Source organism: Bicyclus anynana, chromosome 1 (assembly GCF_947172395.1).
Source record: "Bicyclus anynana chromosome 1, ilBicAnyn1.1, whole genome shotgun sequence".
Lineage (NCBI taxonomy): Eukaryota > Metazoa > Arthropoda > Insecta > Lepidoptera > Nymphalidae > Bicyclus > Bicyclus anynana.
In genome coordinates, this window is record NC_069083.1 from 19477640 (window position 1) to 19497180 (window position 19541).

Here is a 19541-nt window from a genome sequence, read left to right on the forward strand (position 1 = left end):
TTAATGATTATTATTGATGCAAAGAAAGGTGTATGTTATTTAGTTAGGATTCGTTATTTTAATCATAGACTGGCATTTTATTATAATAATGATCACAAATGATTAAAATAAAGTATATTTTTAAAAGAGATAGGAACTTAGCGATATATTTTTTCCAGCGACTGCGACCTATACCCAAGGTCTCCACCATTCTAATTAATGCTCCAAAATTCTAATCAATGCTCTTTTTGCGACTAAATCCTCCGCTAGGACGCGAAATCGAATCGTCGGAGGTTTAATAAACGAATCACTCTCAAAATTAATAACACGCTTCCAAATTTCAATTCCAATATCAGGATCGATGACAAACAAAATTGAGAGATCAGATCCTGCCGCCGTCGCATCATTCCAAATGGAAAATGTAATCGAATTTTTCTCGTCCAATCGGGAAAATTATATCTCATAAAGACCTTGTTTCTGTCGCGGACAGACGCTTTGTAGGAAAAATTCTTAATTTTCACCCTCGCGAAAAGGCAATAATCGGGTGGCCGAGCTGGGGAGGAAATTAATTTGGATTTTATAAGGAGCAGGACCCTGGCAACGCTCCAGATTGTGTCTTATATAGGATCGGGATGAGTTTCTCTAAGATATTATTGGTATTTACTGATTAGGTATAGGCTTTGATGAAAAGTTAAGGTTATTAATAAAATACGTCAAGTTCAATTCACAAACCTTACCTGCTGGCTTGAATAACTTTAGCTGTTATTGTTTCTTACAAGTAAGTCACGTGAGTCGCAGGGATTTGCTGGACACAGGCGGCTCAGGATTGTCATGTTTGGTAGTACCTACGAAAGGCCTGCACTGGACATCCACCGGCTGATATGACGATGATGATGAGATGATGATGATGATTAATTTATTGCTCACTGATCAAAATAACTTGCCCATGTGTTTAATTTACATTAACAAGGCTGTACGCAATAATAAGAATGTGGTTGTTATTGATTTAATGAATTATATTAGGATGTTAATATACCAAATTTAGTGAATAGGCCAGCAAGTTAACTTTAACAAACGCCATCACATCGGAACTCATCAATAATCCTACTTGGCGCCAGAATTTCGTATTGCTGTGGTATTTCTCAGGACTATCTTTGTCATAAAGACCCTATTGCTAGTAAACTATGACATAGTAACTAATAGTATAAGAAGAGCTAACTCACCAGCATCACCGACCAACGGAGCCAGCACCGCGCCGTCCTTGAACCACCTGGTGACGGTGACGTGGGCGCGCACGGTGGGCGGCGCGGCGCAGGTCATGAGCGCCGCGCCGCCCGACACGCCGTGCGTCGGCTGCACGCGCACGTCCCACGGCACGTCCATCACTGGCAACACACCGTCAGATACATTAGTGCTCCATACGCGCACACAAACATGTGACGGTGACGTGGGCGCGCACGGTGGGCGGCGCGGCGCAGCTCATGAGCGCCACGCCATCAGCTGTGCGCGCCCACGCCAAATTACAGCACTTTTCCAGCTCAAACAGTAGAATCAATAGTTTAAGATCTAACATACATCTAAAACTTAGATGATATTATTCAGCCGACACCAACAACGTAGTCAAGTAATTTAGGATATCGCAATTGTATCGCATAGCATTCAATAAAGCACCCCCTTTAGTTACAGTAGTCGTTAAAGGGAATGTAATCTGCTTTCCGTACAAACTGCAGGCGGCATCACATTGACTGGATTAGCCAGTCCGTCCTATCACTGGACTGGACACTGATCGGCTTATTTCTCTTACCTTAGGACATTGCCAATTGAGATCACATTAAAAACTCGATCTCATGGCACCGTTTCACGATCACAACCTAGTAAATGAGTATGCGAAGGTGTTTGTGCTCTCGCCTGAGAGCGGTCGGTAATGAGATAGGTGGCGTACTTTGATGTCGCGGTGTCGTTAATTCCGTAATTTTCCGAGCCGCTTCATGGGATGTGTGCAAACGAAATTATATTTTATTTCAACAGAAATATTTGTATGTCGTTTTAGGAATATTTTTTGCTTGGGAAATAGTAAAAGTAATAAGAAATTTACCCTTGTCTTAATTTAACGGAAAAACAGTGAACGGATTTTGACAATACTTTTAATTGTACTACATCTTGTATGATGTACAAGTGGTCGGGAAAATTAACATTACATTAGCTCTAGGAACTTGAATTTACTCTTATTTTTCCTACTTATTGAGAATATATATTATAGTAATTTTAATAACCGAAAACATGAACTTCAAATAAAATTTCAAGATCGACGTTGAAGTAACACCACGATTAGTATGACACGAGTGTTGCACAGAAGGCACGACCCCGTAATTCAGCGGAGTCGGCTGTTGCGCTACGTGTGCCGGCTGACAATGAAGCATTGCTGTCACGATAGACCCGCGCCGTGTCGAGACAAGGCGGTGACCGGGGAATAAACTTATCCAATTCCTGACAACTACTTAACTGTTGACGACTTCATCTTCACTTACTACCAATGCTTATAATTGAAAGGATGTTTATTGTCGTTTACATTTCGTGTAAATGAAGTGTTTGAAACGCCGTAGTAGGGTAGTAGTAAGCGCAGTGTTGTTCAACCCCCCACCAGGTGAACTGACGCCATCAAGCGAGTCGCAGGGATTCGCTGGATGCAGGTGGCTCAGTATCGTGATGTTTGGAAGTCCCTACAAAAGGCCTATGTCCTCCAGTGGACTTCATCGGCTGATGTTGATGATGAGATGACGGTATTACCACTTTATGTAAAGTATATCTGCTACTAACAAACACTTACTCGTAAATATATTTTTCAGCTATTTTTATTTTAGATCGCCTCAAATATGATTGATATTATGCTTCTAGATTCTCAGAATTTGTAAGCACTACGATCTTCAGATATGTAGATCTGTAGATCAGCATAAGCCTTATCTTAAAATACAGACAGAGAGAATACATTTTGTTCTCTTATATTCAATGAAATAATCCGCACAATACATCACGCCGCGCTCGACACTCGTCATAATCCACGGCATCACACGCGGCGCCGCCACATCCCGATCCATCTCCCGTTACCCTAACCCAATTCTCGCAGACCGATGTCGGTGTCGCCGTAATTAATTACACCGCAACTGTCGCGCCTGACGGGGAGGGGGTGAACGGGGGAGGGTGTCACAACATGTAAGACATCAAATATGTATACCGCTTCAGACTCAAACAAAAGGAGCGACTGTTAGTTCTGTGACAGGCTCTATAATAATAATAATAATAATAATAATAAATCTTTATTTCAGATAATAAAATCCATAAATTACATTCAATTGATTAATTTTTAATATCCTATTGTTAGTAATATTAGTAGTTATAGGTACTTGAAAAAACTAAATTAAAATATGTTAGTGTGTTAGTAATGACAGTATCTACCATTTATGAAGCACCGTGAGTGCATATGCAAGTGCACCCAGTGCTTCAAAAATGGATTTCCACCATTTTCCACCAGCGTTTTTAATATGCTGTTGGAGCTCTCGCGCATTCTGTGCATAACTGATGCTGCTCTTTTTCGCATTATAGCATAAAAGTCATCTGTATGCGCTTCAGCAAACATCAGTGATGCACTGCAGTAACGCGGCAGCCCCATCAGTGTCCTAAACCCATTATTGTATTGGACTCGCAGGTCGCTATAGGCCCTTTGCGTATATGTCACCCACAAGCTGCATGTGTAAAATGTTTGACAGTATGCCTTAAATAGGGTCAGTTTTACGTCCATATTACACCGTGCAAACCTGCGGGCTAACATATTGCATCGGACTGCCAGCGCCCTGCGCTCCCTTTCTATGTCATTAACATCAGACAAGTCCTCCGTTACAATGTGCCCTAAGTATTTGAACTCTGTGACTCTTTTTAGCGGCATACCGTTAAGAGTCACTGGAGAAATATAATTTAAGGCGCATCCCTTACTCTGAAATACTAAGAGTTCGCTTTTTTTAATATTGTATATGAGTCCGTGTGACGCAGCATATGACTCACATATCTTCAGCAGCTTCCTAAGTGCATTAATTGATGGACTCAACAGAACCATATCGTCTGCATAGCTAAGATTATTAATTACTATACCATCAATTGAGCATCCGATTCTAGTACTGCGGAGTTCATCAATTAGTTCATTAATGTAGACATTAAACAGAGCAGGAGATGTCAATCCACCCTGTCTAACTCCACATTCCAGCAGGTAAGCGTCTGAATAGACACCAGCCCATTTGACACGATTTGTTTGTGAACTGTACCAGAATCTCAATATATTTATTAACTCTACAGGTACATTTAGGTCTTCTAATTTTGTCCACAATTTTTCATAACAAACTAGATCAAATGCTTTCGAAAGGTCAAGAAAAGCTGCATAAATGGGAGTTTTTCTGTCCGTATAGTATCTGACAGTTTGCTTGAGTGCCATTATAGCACTTTCAGTAGACAACCCACTTCTAAATCCAAACTGTGCATCGTTTAATTTCAAGTATCCACTAAGCTGGCGGTCAAGCAAACCATCAAACACCTTGCCTATAATGGGTTATATCGTTTTCTAGTATTGGATAGCAACGAACACGATAAGATTCACATAGCTCCTGAGCAATTTGACTTGACAGATAGGCTTGAAGTCTTGTATTTATGATCTGAAGTAGCACTTTACTTGCATGAGAGATGAGAGAAATTAGCCTATAGTTGTTACATTTCTTCGTTGAGCCTTTTATTAATCCCCTAATTATTCTTCTTCTTCTTCTTCGTCGTTACACTCTTGACAGAGTGGTCGTGGTCGTCATTTGGGCGCAGTGGCAAGTCTCACTATCCGTCGCCATTCCTCCCGCAGTGTGGCTCTCCTAGAACATTCGTGGAGCGATCCATGGAGAGCGGTTTTTACTTGATCAGTCCAGCGCATTGGTGACCTGCCACGTGCTCTTGTGCCCTCCACCTTTCCTTGCACCACAAGTCTCTCTAATTATAGCACAATCTTAATCCTAGACGTTGATATTACGAATCATGCACCCGTACTATGACCGTCCTGTCGATAACATGAAACTTAAAACCCAGTTAGTAAGCCGGTCGATCAGTAAACGAATAAATTTACAAGCTTTAGTCATGTAGAGTCTGACTTTTCCACTATTTTCACAAGTGTTGATCCAGGTCAGGCAACCAATACATTAGTCACAATAATCTCTAACGCTATTTATAAGCACTCTCACATTGTTAATATTCCAAACAACAAACGAATATTAAAGCCATGGATCACTCCTGGTCTTCTGAGATGCATCCGACATCGCGACAACTTACATCGTAAATTTAAAAAGCATCCCGCTAACTCCATTTTGAAAATAACGTTTATCCGACTGCTAATAATTATTTTGCGAATGTAGATAAAAATCTCGCAAAAAAGATATAGTTAGGAATCCGTAGGACATTTTGTACAACTGATTACGATCAAGTTAATTTTTGTGAGTAGCTTCATCTCGATGAGACCATCAACTTTTTTATTTACGAAAATTTTTGATTCTGTAAGCTAAGTTACCAGGAAATGAAGGAGTGTCGGAGCGAGATACCACACACAGACACCCACACGCACACACACACACACAAACACGCACACACACACACACACACACACACACACACACACACACACACACACACACACACACTTGATTATGTAATAATGATTGCAAAAAAAAACAATTGAATTGATTAATGGACTGTAATGCATAATAACATTCATTTTATAAGTTTTAAAATAGATTCTTTGTTCCATTGACTATTTCCATAATCAGTTCTAGTTGATTTATTCTCAACTCAGTCGATTTCCTCATTTCCTGTAGAGAATGAAGCATCCGGCGTCTTAAAATTATCTCTTTATTTCAGCCATTCCCCAATTTTTATTGTTTGACTCTTAGAATAGAATTTTATTATAAATGTGTTTTTATTCAGATGGATGGATTCGTTTAGTAAATAGATTAAAGACAACGAATTATTGTGTTGCTCATTCACTTTATGATTGTTTCTGAAACCGTTATTATGGACAAATAATAGTCCATACTTATAATAAAATCTTAACCGTGTAAATTTTTGTATTAAACGTGTGTGCACCTACTCTCAAGAACGGCTGAATCGACTTGTTTTCAGTTTTCACTGACGTATTTTAGTAACCTTCAAACGTTATCGACAGTTTCAAATTCAAATTCACTTATTGCCTGAATGTGGTGATCTACAGGTATACATTACATTTCAGTGTGGCTACTACAAAATCTGCCTATAGGCATGTGTTTAGTTAAAATGGCTAACAAACAAAAAAGAGAACCATTCCAGAAACGCATTTCAGTCAACTTTGCTGAATTGATCGACTTTAGTTTGTACAACCAAGTTCGAAATTCTATAATATGCACATGATTCACACAACGAATATGAAAAAAACTGACCAAATGTCAGGGTACGGACAAGACGTGACGGGGTCGGAGAAAGGACGAAATGGGGGCAAGGACGGGACGGGGCTGGACAGGACATAGTTCGTATTAGATTTAAGTCAAAAATACACGAGGACGAAGGCGAGCGTCCGCTAGTTTAAATTAAGTCATGAAGTAGTAGTTCACTATTAACGGTTATTGAATACTAACAAAAAATATTTTACATACGTTAACTCTAATAGTAGATTGTTAAACAAGGGGCGAAAAAGACCCCAATATTTATGAGGTATTATAAGCACGCCGCTAAATAGAAATCGAGTTTACAATGGGTTTAGCCGTGTCTTACTATACTTTTCACTACGATTGCAAGAAAATAAAATAATTCAGTATTTATTTCATTTAATTAATTCAAATCTCACTAAAACATTTTCACAAGTTAAGTCAATGGGACTTTTTACAGTGATGCTAGATGCTCTATAAAAAAAGTTATCAGAGATGTTATAAAAATTCGGATCATCTAGACCTGATTTTTATAAATCAGGAAAATATATTGGGTCTCCAATTTATTTTATCTTTTTTCTTAAATTGGTACATTCGTTTATTTAAATAATAGAAAATGTGTAAAATAAAATCTTATATATAGATCAGTAAGGTGTTACTTTTCAAGTCGTCGTTATAAACCCATATTCGGCTCACTGCTGAGCTCGAGTCTCCTCTCTGAATGAGAGGGATTAGGCCAATAGTCCACCACGCTGGCCCAATGCGGATTGGCAGACTTGACACACGCAGAGAATTAAGAAAATTCTTTTATTATTCTCTACTTTTCAAGTATACATTGCAAACAATTATGTAATAGAACTATAAACTAAAAATCCTCTACAAACGAGTAGGTACAGTACTTAAATTTACTGTTATAAATGTATTTAAATATGTGGCTTATGATATAACAATGGTTATGAGTTATAATGGAATAAGAGATCGTTACGTAAATGTAACATTATTTATTCTTTTTTTTAACGTTTGATCGACATACCGTTATCGGTTAAGTAATTGGCACCGGTGATAGACTTAGCTTTATCACTTAAAATAATCATATCCGCTATTTCCTTAGATTCTGACACTCTGTTTAGTACCGTTGCACTTTTGTATGTCTCCCAAGGTCCAGGGAAACCGGTGTTCTCTATAAAGTCAGTGTTTACTGGTCCAGGGCTGACGGCGTTGACCCTCACGCCGAGCGGGCCCAGCTCAGTCGCAGCACATTTAGTGAAGTGGTTCAGTCCAGCCTTGGAGACGTTGTAAGCCAGTAATCCAGGAAAAACTGGGGTAATAACCCCCGACACACTGGATATATTGACTATATTGCCTTTAGTTTTAATTATATATGGAACAGCTAATTTGGTTAGATAAATAGCAGCGCGAAGATTTACACCCATGACATAATCATACGTCTCCATTAAGTTGCAGCTCAGCAATGCACCATTGGCGAAGGTTCCCGCGTTGTTGACCAAAATGTCAATCTGGCCGAACCTGTCTACTGTCTCGTTCACTATTCTCTGCACGTCTTCATCTTTAGACATATCAGCGCGTATCACCAAAGGATCGTTGCAGCGTTTGGCGACGTTACTCAGTTTCGCTTCATTTCTTCCCACCAGAACAACTCTTGCTCCTCCGGCACTAAACTCTTCAGCCGCCGCCTCTCCTATGCCAGAACTCGCTCCTGTTACAATAACTACTTTATTTTCAAAAGCCATGACGACTGGCTGCAGTGTCACCGCTTCAATAACTTTTGCAACAATGTTTTATCATCCCTCTTTGTGGAATTTTTCTATGCGGTCTAAGGCTCTCTATACACACTGCGTCCAATCCAAATTCAAAAACATATAGATTTAGAAAATTTTGATTGAAACCGCACGTCGGTTTTACACTAACTTCGTATTGCTTACAGATGTTGCTTATGAACTCTTGACATGTTCAGCTCGGACCTTGTACCACAGGTAATCATCATTAACTGCCTTTTATAAAGCCCGACAACAGAGCGGGGTGAAAACGTGGCAAAAGGTTGAGCTTACACCTGCCAATTGGCGGGTTTGTGGTTAGGCTACATTAAACTCTTCAACAATCATTATCAGATATCAATAATAATGACCAAGATCGACGACTAAAAATACTGTGCCTATTTTCATTCTTAAACAACCCTAGGAAATGGAAGATGTATTCGTATTTCGAAACGCTACCTCTAGCACAACCCTCTATACAGTTACCAATACTAAGTACAAATTCGGTTCAACAATTCTCGGATACCGATTGCACGCAGTGTGCGAAGAGCCTTGTTGTAAGCAAATGTAGAATTTTAACATTGTATGGACTCGTTTAACACTGATAAGGTTTTATCTCTACTGTTATATTTATTTTAATATTTGTCCGTTACATGGTTCACCATCACTATCATTGAGCACAATTTAATATAATATTTTTAGAATCCATATTTAATAAAAAGCAGGTATTGAAGTTTAATCTAATTAAATGAAATTCAAGTTAATTCTAAATCTATACTAATATTAAACAGAGGTAAGGTTTGTGGTGTTGATTTGATTGATTACTTCTAGTAATCTCTGGATCTAACAAACCAATTTTCAAAAATATTTTACCTCTACAAAGCCACGTTATTTGTGAGTATCACAGGCTACATTTTATCCCTGTATTCTCACGGAAACGAGTACAAGGGAAACCGCGGAGCGGGGCTAATTTCAAAAGTGATTTTGTGTAGGTTGAGTTTCTATGAGTTTGTAGCAAAGAATACATATTAAGTGGCGGTAGCTTTTATATCAAAAAGATTTATCATTGAGCCAGGAAAGTAGTGGAGACGACCACTACCGCTCCACCACTTCACCGGGTCGTATCACCGGGCATTATCTAAAATAATTTGGGTAATTCCCTTGAGTCGGGATTCAAACCCATCATTTTGCACGCTTGCAAAGCAACGCTATTTTATTGCAAAATGTAAGTAGGTACGCACGCACTATGCGGACACACTCAGTACTATAGGAGGACACTCAAACCCAGGACCTCCGTTTTGTTTATCCACCGCGCATACCACTGCGTGAAATAAATATTTTTTCAGAATGAGATAAAATAATAATTAAAATTGTAAAAGAATGCATGCTTGCATGTATTGTATTCTGCGATAATGTCGATAATGTCGGTATCTTGCTGTAAGCATAAATTAAATATAATATTATTATTTTAAAGTATTTTTTTATCTCTTGACATAAATAAAACTGATAAGTGTGTCCGCTTCACATCTACTCGTCACTCATTTTGTCAATTGTTTTATATTGAACTAGCAGATGCCCGCGACTACGGTACGACTACTTCGACCACGTGTACAGCTTTGTATAATACTAGTAGATGCCGCGCGGTTTCACCCACGTGGTTCCCGTTCCCGTTGGAATACGGGGATATAATATAGCCTTCCTCGATAAATGGGCTATCTAACACTGAAAGAATTTTTAAAATCAGACCAGTAGTAGTTCTTGAGATTAGCGCATCCAATCAAACAAACAAACAAACTTTTCAGCTTTGTAATATTAGTATAGATGATAGTGCCTAATGAAAATGAGAATATTTTTTTTTTTTTATGAAAATGAAAGCCTTTTGTCTTTTTGTACCTTTCAATATATTTCTGTATTCTGAGCTATACGGGTAGTTTGACAAATTAAGACGGTTGGTTCCATCAAAATACAACGTAACAAAACGCGATTTAAAAAAAAACAAGTTGCGTGTTAATAAAGTCAGTCTTTTAATAACTACTGTGATAAGTAGTGCTTCAATAAAAATTAGTGAAGAATTATAAATCTTTTATAACAATATCCCAAAAGCCCCTCACACAGCGGCCCTCTCTGCCGCCGACCGCCGTCACAATACCCTCACAGATACTTCAAACCCTCACAGATACTTCAAACCCTCGCAGATACTTCGGCCCCTCACTCGAATGTTTACGAGTTTGCCTGTCACCGTTAGCGTTTAACATCCTCTTCATCAAGCTGCGGCATTACGCTTTTACAGCAATGGCCTGCACTTGTGCTGTGCTTCAGAGAACTAATTGCGCCGGAGATCTCGGTTATACTTACGAGTAGGTATAAGTAATCGCAGAGAATAATGATTTCAAATCGGGACTACTAGGTAAATATACTCATTTGAATTACATAATATTATAATCACATCACGTGGATTTATTCTTTTTTAATTTGGGTGCATTCTGGATTTACATATTTATGTATCTCTGTGCCAAATTTAATTAAAATAATTTGGTAGTTAAGCCTGAAATTAAACTCACTTTCGCTATAATAATATTATTAAAATTACCTAAAATATTGGAAAAAAGCTGAATGAATAAAGAACAATTGGATTAATTACCTATCCCGCGAATTGGAATCGAGTGCGTATTAAAAAGAATTAAAAGTGTAAAATAAATAGATATTAATTTAATACCTAATATGGACTTTATATGTTTTAAAAAATAAAAAAGTAGCTTCATTTCGTCTGTAGCTCCGCTTAGATCTTTTAATCTGCGCAACGAATTTCTTACGAGCGATGGCTAAAACATTAATTTCCACACACACGAACTCGCGAACGTGTTAAGCTTGCATTAGATAATTAAGTCAAATAAACAAACTTTGTCCCTAAACAGATTACAGTGTATAGAGTGCAGAGCGTGAAATGATGGCGCCGAATATCAAGCCTTCCCTTGAATCTCGCATCGAAATACGATGGCAAGGACAACTCGTGAATCGTTTATACACCACGCGATACACGGGATCGCGCACAAATTGATAATGTTTCGCCAGATTACCCGCAAAAGGGCCACGTCTCGAACAGCGCGCTAAAAGCGGGCCCATTGTTCGTGGAGAGCGGCTGGAGGCTGCGGAGAGTCGTCGAGATATCGCTGGCAAAGCCTCTGTTCTCTCCGCGACGTGCGGGGGAGGCTCGCGGCGGGATTTCTCACTACTCGAACTCGTATGTGTGTCGATATGTGGTGCGGTTTTAGCTGTAGTAGTTTAGTAGTAGTGTTTTCGATACAAAGCTCTCGTTTCAAAGTTAGATTAATTTTCATTTTTTATAAGCGTTTACACGTAAACTTGCTAAGTTTATAATACTTTTAAAAACAAAACAAAGGCAAATTATGTAAAATAATATAAAAATCTACTTAAATAAATTTAAGATTAATATTTTTAATATTATCGCGCTTAGGTACAATTTTAATTAAAATTAATACTTTTGTAAAATAACTGCAAATACAATACGAGCGACCAAATTGGGCTTAAGTAATACACTGCCTATACCTCCTACCACCTATCTATAGTAATAAGTAATTTCTCGACTTTGTAATGGTACCTTGAAAGCCTAAAAGCTACAACACGCTGGTGGTGGTTCTGGTGCCTATGAAATATTGCATTAACATCATGATGCAATTTGCTTGCTTCAAATTATAAATAAGGGTTCCGTTTTTGCACTACGTACGTTCGGAACCCTAAAAATATAATTAAGGCAAAGTATTATTTATTTAAGCCGGATTTATATTTGTCTGACATATGTATAGTGTCGTGACACATTAGAATAGAATCGGTATCATACATTTTTATATGGCAGCGTTAATGGTTGTGATACGTCACACACAACACGTCAGACAAATATAAATCCGGTTTTAGTCTTGAGTATTAGATTGTAATTTGTGCTTGATGATAATTTGTCAAGTGCTGTCAAAGAAAGGCATTCAAGAAATGATTTCTTAGATTTTGAGCTCATTCCATTAGCGGACCTCTCACAAAGCAGTATTGAAGGAGCTCAATCCCGCGGGTTTACGGCACTCGAACCTCCTCCATAAAGATTCGTATTTGCATTCCAGCCCAAGCGATTCCGTCTTACGCCATCTCAAACGCCAATACGTAGGTCAAGTGTTCCGAATGTTCACACGACTGTGACACGTATTACCAGCCTCATTGAGCAGATATTCCTGCATGCGCTTGAGGTATTCACAGTAATATCGGTGGTGGATGGGCTGGCGATGTGAGGCGGACCGATCGTTTCGGCCTCGAGTTGAGGTTTCATTACGGGTTTGCTTTTTATAAGCGGAAAGTAAAATATCACTCGAGTTGAAGGCGTTTGAAGGAAAGGGAAAAGCTTTGTGAGAACGTTCGTTCGGAGCTTTGAATATCTCCAATCCACCTGCGACAACATTTATAATGTAGAAAAAGTAATCATTTTCAATGCTCAATATACCTACTCGCCAAGAAAGCTCCAAATTGTTATGATTTCTTTAATATTCATTTTCGTTGAATAACGTTGTCTTTGTTCAAAGTTATAAGTAAACCGTATTATCTACTCGGACTACCTACATCAATGGATCAAGGTATAAAATTTAATGTCGCTTTTAAATCAAATTCAGCATTTTATGCACAGATAAAATTATGCACAGACACAAAACTTATTATTCTCAGGCAAAGTTACGGCCTAGAAATAGTTAATATATTGCTACTACTGCTTCCCTATTAGAGTTTGGCTAAAAAATATACGCCCACTCGCTGCACCGACTAGAACAATGTGTATTACGAGCGAAGTTTCAGTATAAAGTATGTATAAAGGAACTGCTGTAAAATAAATTGGAACTGATAAGCAATTTTCGCTTTAACTTGTAAGTTAGAATGACAGCGTCTCAAACTTAAAGCACTTACAACTGAATCCCGCTCGCTCGACGAGCCGTCAGCCGGAGATGATTAACTTAGCAGTTAGCACACTTACGCGACATTCATTCCGTATTAAAAATTGTGCTGTCCCAGAATAATATATTATAGAGGTAAGATTTGATTTTTTGTTTGTTTGTTACGAATATCAGCAACATTTAATCACCAGAAATGGGAATAAAACCACGGGGTTTCTGTTAGTATTTGATATTGCTATTTTAGCATGTTTACCTAAAAGGTCATGTGTGTGGTGTTAGACCTCCCACGGGACTGACGACATCGGCGACGGTTCGAGTCCGTGGTGTTTGAAGTCATTGCAAGAAGTCTATGTCGAGCAGCGGATGTCCATCGGTTGATAATTATGACGATGATTCATATCGAGGTTTGACTTATTAATGATTCAACGGAAATTATAGATGCGCAGAGATACAAGTACGTCCAAAAATAACTTACAGTGTAAGCCATGAAATACCTTCAATTGCTTAATCGTGCGGTTATAATTCATAGTTCATATACTAGTATACGATCCAACATTTCAATCCTCCAAGAACAGCGTCTTTCTTCCATAGTCCAATGTCGCATACTGACTTTCTTTGGTCATATTACGCGAAAAGATGACACGTCCATAGAGAGACTTGTGGTTCAAGGAAAGGTGGAGGGCACAAGAGCACGTGGCAGGTCACCAATGCACTGGACTGACTAAGTAAAAACCGCTCTTCATGGATCGCTCCACGAATGTGCTAGGAGAGCCACACTGCGGGAGGAATGGCGACGGACAGTGAGCCACCGCACCCAAATGACTACCACGACCAATCTGTCAAGAGTGTAACGACAAAGAAGAAGAAGTATACTATTAAAAGAACAGCTGATAATATAAGCAAACAACCTGATTAATAATAGAAACAGCAATGCTGTTTCGCAAATGCAGCAAAGGTGTTCACACATACAGACCTGCCTCGAGCCGCATGTCGCGCGACAACACGGTGCCGACGGTGCCGGCGGCGCGGCAGCGGTACACGGCGGCGTGCACGTCGCTGCGGTACTGCGCGGCGGAGAAGGCGCCCAGCCGCAGCGTGCCGTTCGCCAGCGCCTCCCTGCAGCAGAACAACTTCTGTCACTGTCACCATACTGTCAGTCGGTGAACTAATCGTAGAATTAGAGCCTGCGATGTCCTCAATTTATGAAGACTGAGTCAGTCTTTGCTCCAACCATAGTAAGTTCGTTCGTTAGTTCGTTATCAACCCATATTCGGCTCACTGCTGAGCTCGAGTCTCTTCACAGAATGAGAGGGGTTAGGCAAATAGTCCACCACGCTGGCCCAATGCGGATTGGCAGACTTCACACGCGCCGAGAACTAAGAAAATTCTCTGGTATGTAGGTTTCCTCACGATGTTTTCCTGTACCGTTTGAGACACGTGATATTTAATTTTCTTAAAATGCACACTTCAACTGAAAAGTTGAAGGTGCATGCCCCGGACCGGATTCGAACCCACCACCCTCCGGAATTCAAAGGCAGAGGTCATTTCCACTGGGCTATAACGTATCTTACCATAGTGAGTCCGTTAGCTAAATAATGGAGTGAGGACTTAACTTTACTTTACTTTAGGAGTTTACTTCACGCAAGCCTAGTATAACTACCCGATTCACAAGTAGTGTGCTTTTTTTAAATTGCTAAAGTTTTGAAGTCCTTCAATCTTATTTATATCCAAGGATCGTAGCGATTGGAAGAACTTGGTCTCTGTCCATACCCCACGGTACTTCGGTCACATGACGCCTCAGTAAGTACCGTGGCGTGTGTGGCGACTTGGATGTCTACTCGTCTAAGTATCTAATAGTATGATAAATTTGCTTCATAACGTTTGTTTAGTACGTTCCCCTATTTCCGTTTCTCATTTTACGTCAATATATCATGTTCATATCAGAAGAAAAGAACGGCGCAGCATCCGAGCGGTCGGCGGCCGGCGCTGCATATCGCGCGAAATACAATTTATAATTAATGGTCGGAATGTCGGCATTTATTTCCATTCAATTCCGCGCCATTTTGAATGCTGAATCGTTATAACGGAATTCGGACCTGAATAAGATTAATGACCTTTGACTTTTCGATTTTCGACGGAAAAAAATCATTGTAGCTATGTGATCGAGTAAAACGATTTTATACAGCCTTTAGTGTATACATTGCTCTGTGAAACGAGGCGGGCGCTATAATAAAAACGTTAGTCTAAATAATTACTTTTAATAATGTTCTGCTAAGCCAAGTGAAATGCACTGTGCAGCATACGCACGACAGGTACACCTCACATCACCTGACGTGCGGTAGGAAAGCTTCACTACAAAACTAAAAAGATTTTTCTTTTCTTAACTACAATAAGTAGGTAAGTTGTGCAAGTTAAAGCTTTCCCTGCCGCTCCTTATATTTAAGTTCAGGTTTAATCTCAAGGGATCGGATTATAGACTGCGAAACTTCAGAGTGAGCGTCTCGAACTTTGAGATCATACACTTTTATTATTTTTTTTTCCAAATGGAAAGACTTTCTTCATGGGAAAATTAAACTTAGTACAAAATGTTCGTTATTATTTTTACAGGAGGTAGTAACGAGGAGATACTTTCTGTAAACATAAAAAAATTTAAAAATATTTTTTGTATATAATTTTTTTTTTCATGTAATTTATAACCATTTCATGTAAGTTTTTGAACATAATTTTATTACGAAAACCGGCACCGAATAGAATATTAAGTTTTATTTTGCAGCGTACAGCGTATTTGTGGACGTACGTCTTACAATGCATTGTCCTGCGGCCGTCGGGCTCGAGGCATATGTGCCTCATGTGCCTAATATTTCAAACACGCTTGGTTTTAGAAATAAGTGAGCAGTAATACAAAGTTTATGGGTTTGTTAGGTGGCGCCGGTGCCGCTGCTGCACCACACTTCCACCTACTCCAATTAGAAATCGGTCGCCGGAGCCTCGTCGTGCCATCTGCAGGGTGCACCGGGAGCCGATGAGGTTGGCAGTTGAGTAGACTGACTTGTTCCCCTTACACTTCTGATAATGTGTCCTTGTGTCCTTCTCCGTCTCCTTCTTAATGTGTCGGTTGACCCTTAACCAGGTGGAAAGACGACATCAAGCGAGTCGTTGGAAGTCCTTAGATGCAGGCGGCTCAAGCTCTTGGCGTTTTGAAGTCGCTACAAAAGACCCATGTCTTGCAATTGGTGTAATGATGAAGCAGTAATTTTGTCCTGCTCAAGCTTTGCCACGAAAAGCTTTCAACCCATTATTATACCGGAGAGAAGTCAAGATCTGCTAGAGTACACAGCGCAGCTCTTTAATCAATTGATCCCATCGAGCGCCACACATCGGGCTATTCACCGGAGCGCGGAGCACGTTAATGTGGGCGCCATTTACATGATTATGCGAACATGTTCCCGTCCGTAAACACTGTTCACGATAGGCAGTAAACCAACATCCTTATATACTGCAATAACCATTCTACGACCCGTCGCCGCCGCGCGCCACGACACGAGCTACGAGCGGAAATGGTGCAAATTAAATGCCTTGTTTATTAAAAAGAAAACGTTAAACATTATATAACACATTTGCTCGTAAAGTATCGCTTATTTCACCAATTTCAATATCGTTATGTATCTCATTACGCACATGTGCCGTAATGTAAAGTAAAATGCACATGTGCCATAATGTAATATAAAACCTTTATCATTCGTCTAAAAACGTACGGTAGGTACTTTTTTATATCTTTGCAAAGAGTTTTTATGTCAGAAAGGTGCTCAACATTTTAAGAATAAAATTAATTTTGTGAGATAAAATATAATTAAACAAAAATAATTCTTTAATTTAATAATTTTGACAATAAATGTTAACCAATTATCTGTATTAGAAACACGAAAATATTAATTTACTTTATTGGTAATAATGGCTGTTTTTGGTGCATTTGTCTAAAAAACCAAACGATGGTGTGCGCACTTCGTTATCAGGTGAAAAATGACAAGCTTATCAAAGTGTTATCTTATGGAAAACAGGCAAAGATGCAAATTAATTTTCAGAAAGTGTTTTTCTTCGCAAGCAGTTTAGAAGTGGATGGTATAATACCGCCGTGCATATTAAACCACCAATCCCGGGCGTTATCATTAACATCTGATGATTGTTAAACAATCAAACATTATCAGTTTAAGCCCCTCAACCTATATTGGAGGCTAGAGCTGCTACCTCCTTCTAACAAAGTTGCAATGGACGTGCACTCACACAGTGAATCCATGGAATGCTTTACTCGTCTACTTCTGTCTTTACTTCCAGTGGATTGATATAATCGTCTCCGTCCGCTGCACGTTCGTGGCTCGCGCTCAGCAAATGTTTGCGAGTCCCGAAACTGCGGGCTAGTTTGAATTTCATCGGACCCTTGTTGACCTCGTTGGCGTAGTTGGTGAATTGATATATAGCTTTGATGGATTTACTTTTTGTTTGGACCCCCGAGGGCAGTTTAAATACTATTATGTTTCCCAGCGTGTATGTGGAAGGTTTTAATTAACCCCATGTTTGTTGTATTTAGTTAACTATTCATTAAAATTGTTTTTTGGGCTAATATAGGCGGCGTTTTAAATAGATAAGAGAATGGCACGTCGCAATACTTTGGTAACACTCACAAACTATGTAACATTCGGCGGGTGATGTAAATATCTTATGGACTATACAATTATTTTAACCCCGATGATACCATTTAGTCACTAGACTCCCGCAATTCTATGGTCCCCTACACACAATACAGTAGGGTAAGATTTCTTAAGTCGTTCATGACGAAATTAGCACTGTAATAGTACCGAGCTACGATATACTCCATGGTACGATTCAGTCGGCTTTACCATACTTTATTGATAATATTATTGCATGTGTGCGGGCAACTTATAAGTCACGTACGATGTGTCATGTCAGTTTGCGAGGCGTCATTAAGACGAGTCGACGCAATTACCGCGGCCACTGATCGCGGCGTGTTTACTTCGCTAACTACCCGCGTCTGCTCGTCGCTCGCTCACTCGGTTACGGGTATAGCGCGCTGTACAAATAGCTGCGACTCTATTCGTTAGCAATTTTGCTGTTCTTGATCCACGTTGTTTAAAAAGAGTCAGTAGTCTGTCTGTGGCATCATACATTTAAATAATTAGACCGATTAATTTAAATTTTTATAAAAATATAATTACGATTGAGATCCGAAAGTCCGTTTTGAAAATAACGGCCTTTTTCCTATACTCGTAATGAGGAAATATTTTAACAGTTGTTATTTTATAGTCTGGCAAGTTTGTTGATGACAATCCCATGATATGCGACGGAGGAAAAGACTGCGCGGGTGTGTAATCGTGCGTGCGGGGAAGTGAAATGCATCAGTCGTTGGTTTTTCATTCATCACTACACGTCCCCCGGCACGCGCAGACCAACGGGCGTGTTACGAACGAAAATTCCAAGCTTAATCCATGCGTGTCGGGGAATTTTATTTAGTTAAATGTCAACTAATAGGTAATATTTCAAACATCTTTATTCTTTCTTATCTATTTACATGTTGTTAAATTAATTGTTATCAGTTTGAAATATATCGACATCACCGACAGACAAATGTATTATATTTTGTGTACGTGTATGGAATATAAACAGGTTAATGAGGAGATGCACACGCAGCCAACTGCTCAGCAAACGCGGAAAACGAGCGAGATAAAATAAAAGAAGCTTTGAGATGTTCCTTTACGAAGTTTATCGCGAAAGATGAATGAAAGTAGAGCCAGTAAAGAGATGTGTAGTACGTAAATTCTGCCATTTCTCAAAACTAGCGGAATTTGTACGCGATCAAAACACCACTTGACATATCTGTGGGACTCGCGAATGTTTCGCTCTATCTCGGCGCGTTTAGCTCTGTTGGTAAAAGCGCAAATGTGGTTAAGCATTGAAAATGTTGTCAGTGCCTGGTGCCTGCCTGAGGCAGACGACATACAGCAATATCGTCTGCCTCTTGTAGCAGCTTCTTATCGTTTCTAGGTTAGCGCGCTTTTATCTTAAACTGGACCATCTCTTAGATTAAATTTTAGCCTAAAATTAATTTGATTAATTTGAAGTTGATAATATTGTAAACGTAGTGTTTTGTAATCTGATTTTTAGTTTTATTTAATGTACGTTTTATAAACGTATATTAAATAAAACTAAAAATATAAGATTGAACGATAGAAATGAATCAGATTACAAAAATTAATTTTCGGTCAGTTCACGCTTTAATAACTTTTACATAAATTTTTTAGAAGTTGCAGGCGTTTACTATTTACTCATTAAAAATATAATTTTGAAATGAGACGGAC

At 39.1% G+C, this 19541-nt stretch overlaps 2 protein-coding genes across 2 annotated transcripts in view; both read right to left on the bottom strand.

Moving 5' to 3' along the window:
* LOC112053077 (cell adhesion molecule Dscam2-like) overlaps positions 1-19541 on the bottom strand; it is a 149825-nt gene that overhangs the window by 42619 nt on the left and 87665 nt on the right. The window contains exons 4-5 of the mRNA XM_052882104.1: positions 14144-14286; positions 1203-1364 (exon numbers count right to left, since the gene is read on the bottom strand). Of these exons, the coding sequence (XP_052738064.1) occupies positions 1203-1364; positions 14144-14286 (305 nt within the window). The remainder of the gene's footprint in view (positions 1-1202; positions 1365-14143; positions 14287-19541) is intronic.
* LOC112055410 (uncharacterized oxidoreductase SERP2049-like) lies at positions 3278-8506 on the bottom strand. Its single transcript, XM_024095500.2, has one exon. It carries the CDS (start codon positions 8201-8203, stop codon positions 7466-7468), a length of 738 nt encoding a protein of 245 aa, XP_023951268.2. The 5' UTR covers positions 8204-8506; the 3' UTR covers positions 3278-7465.

Coding starts and splice junctions, on each gene's coding strand:
- LOC112055410 (XM_024095500.2), bottom strand. CDS start 8,203: ATGGCTTTTGAAAATAAAGTAGTTATTGTAACAGGAGCGAGTTCTGGC.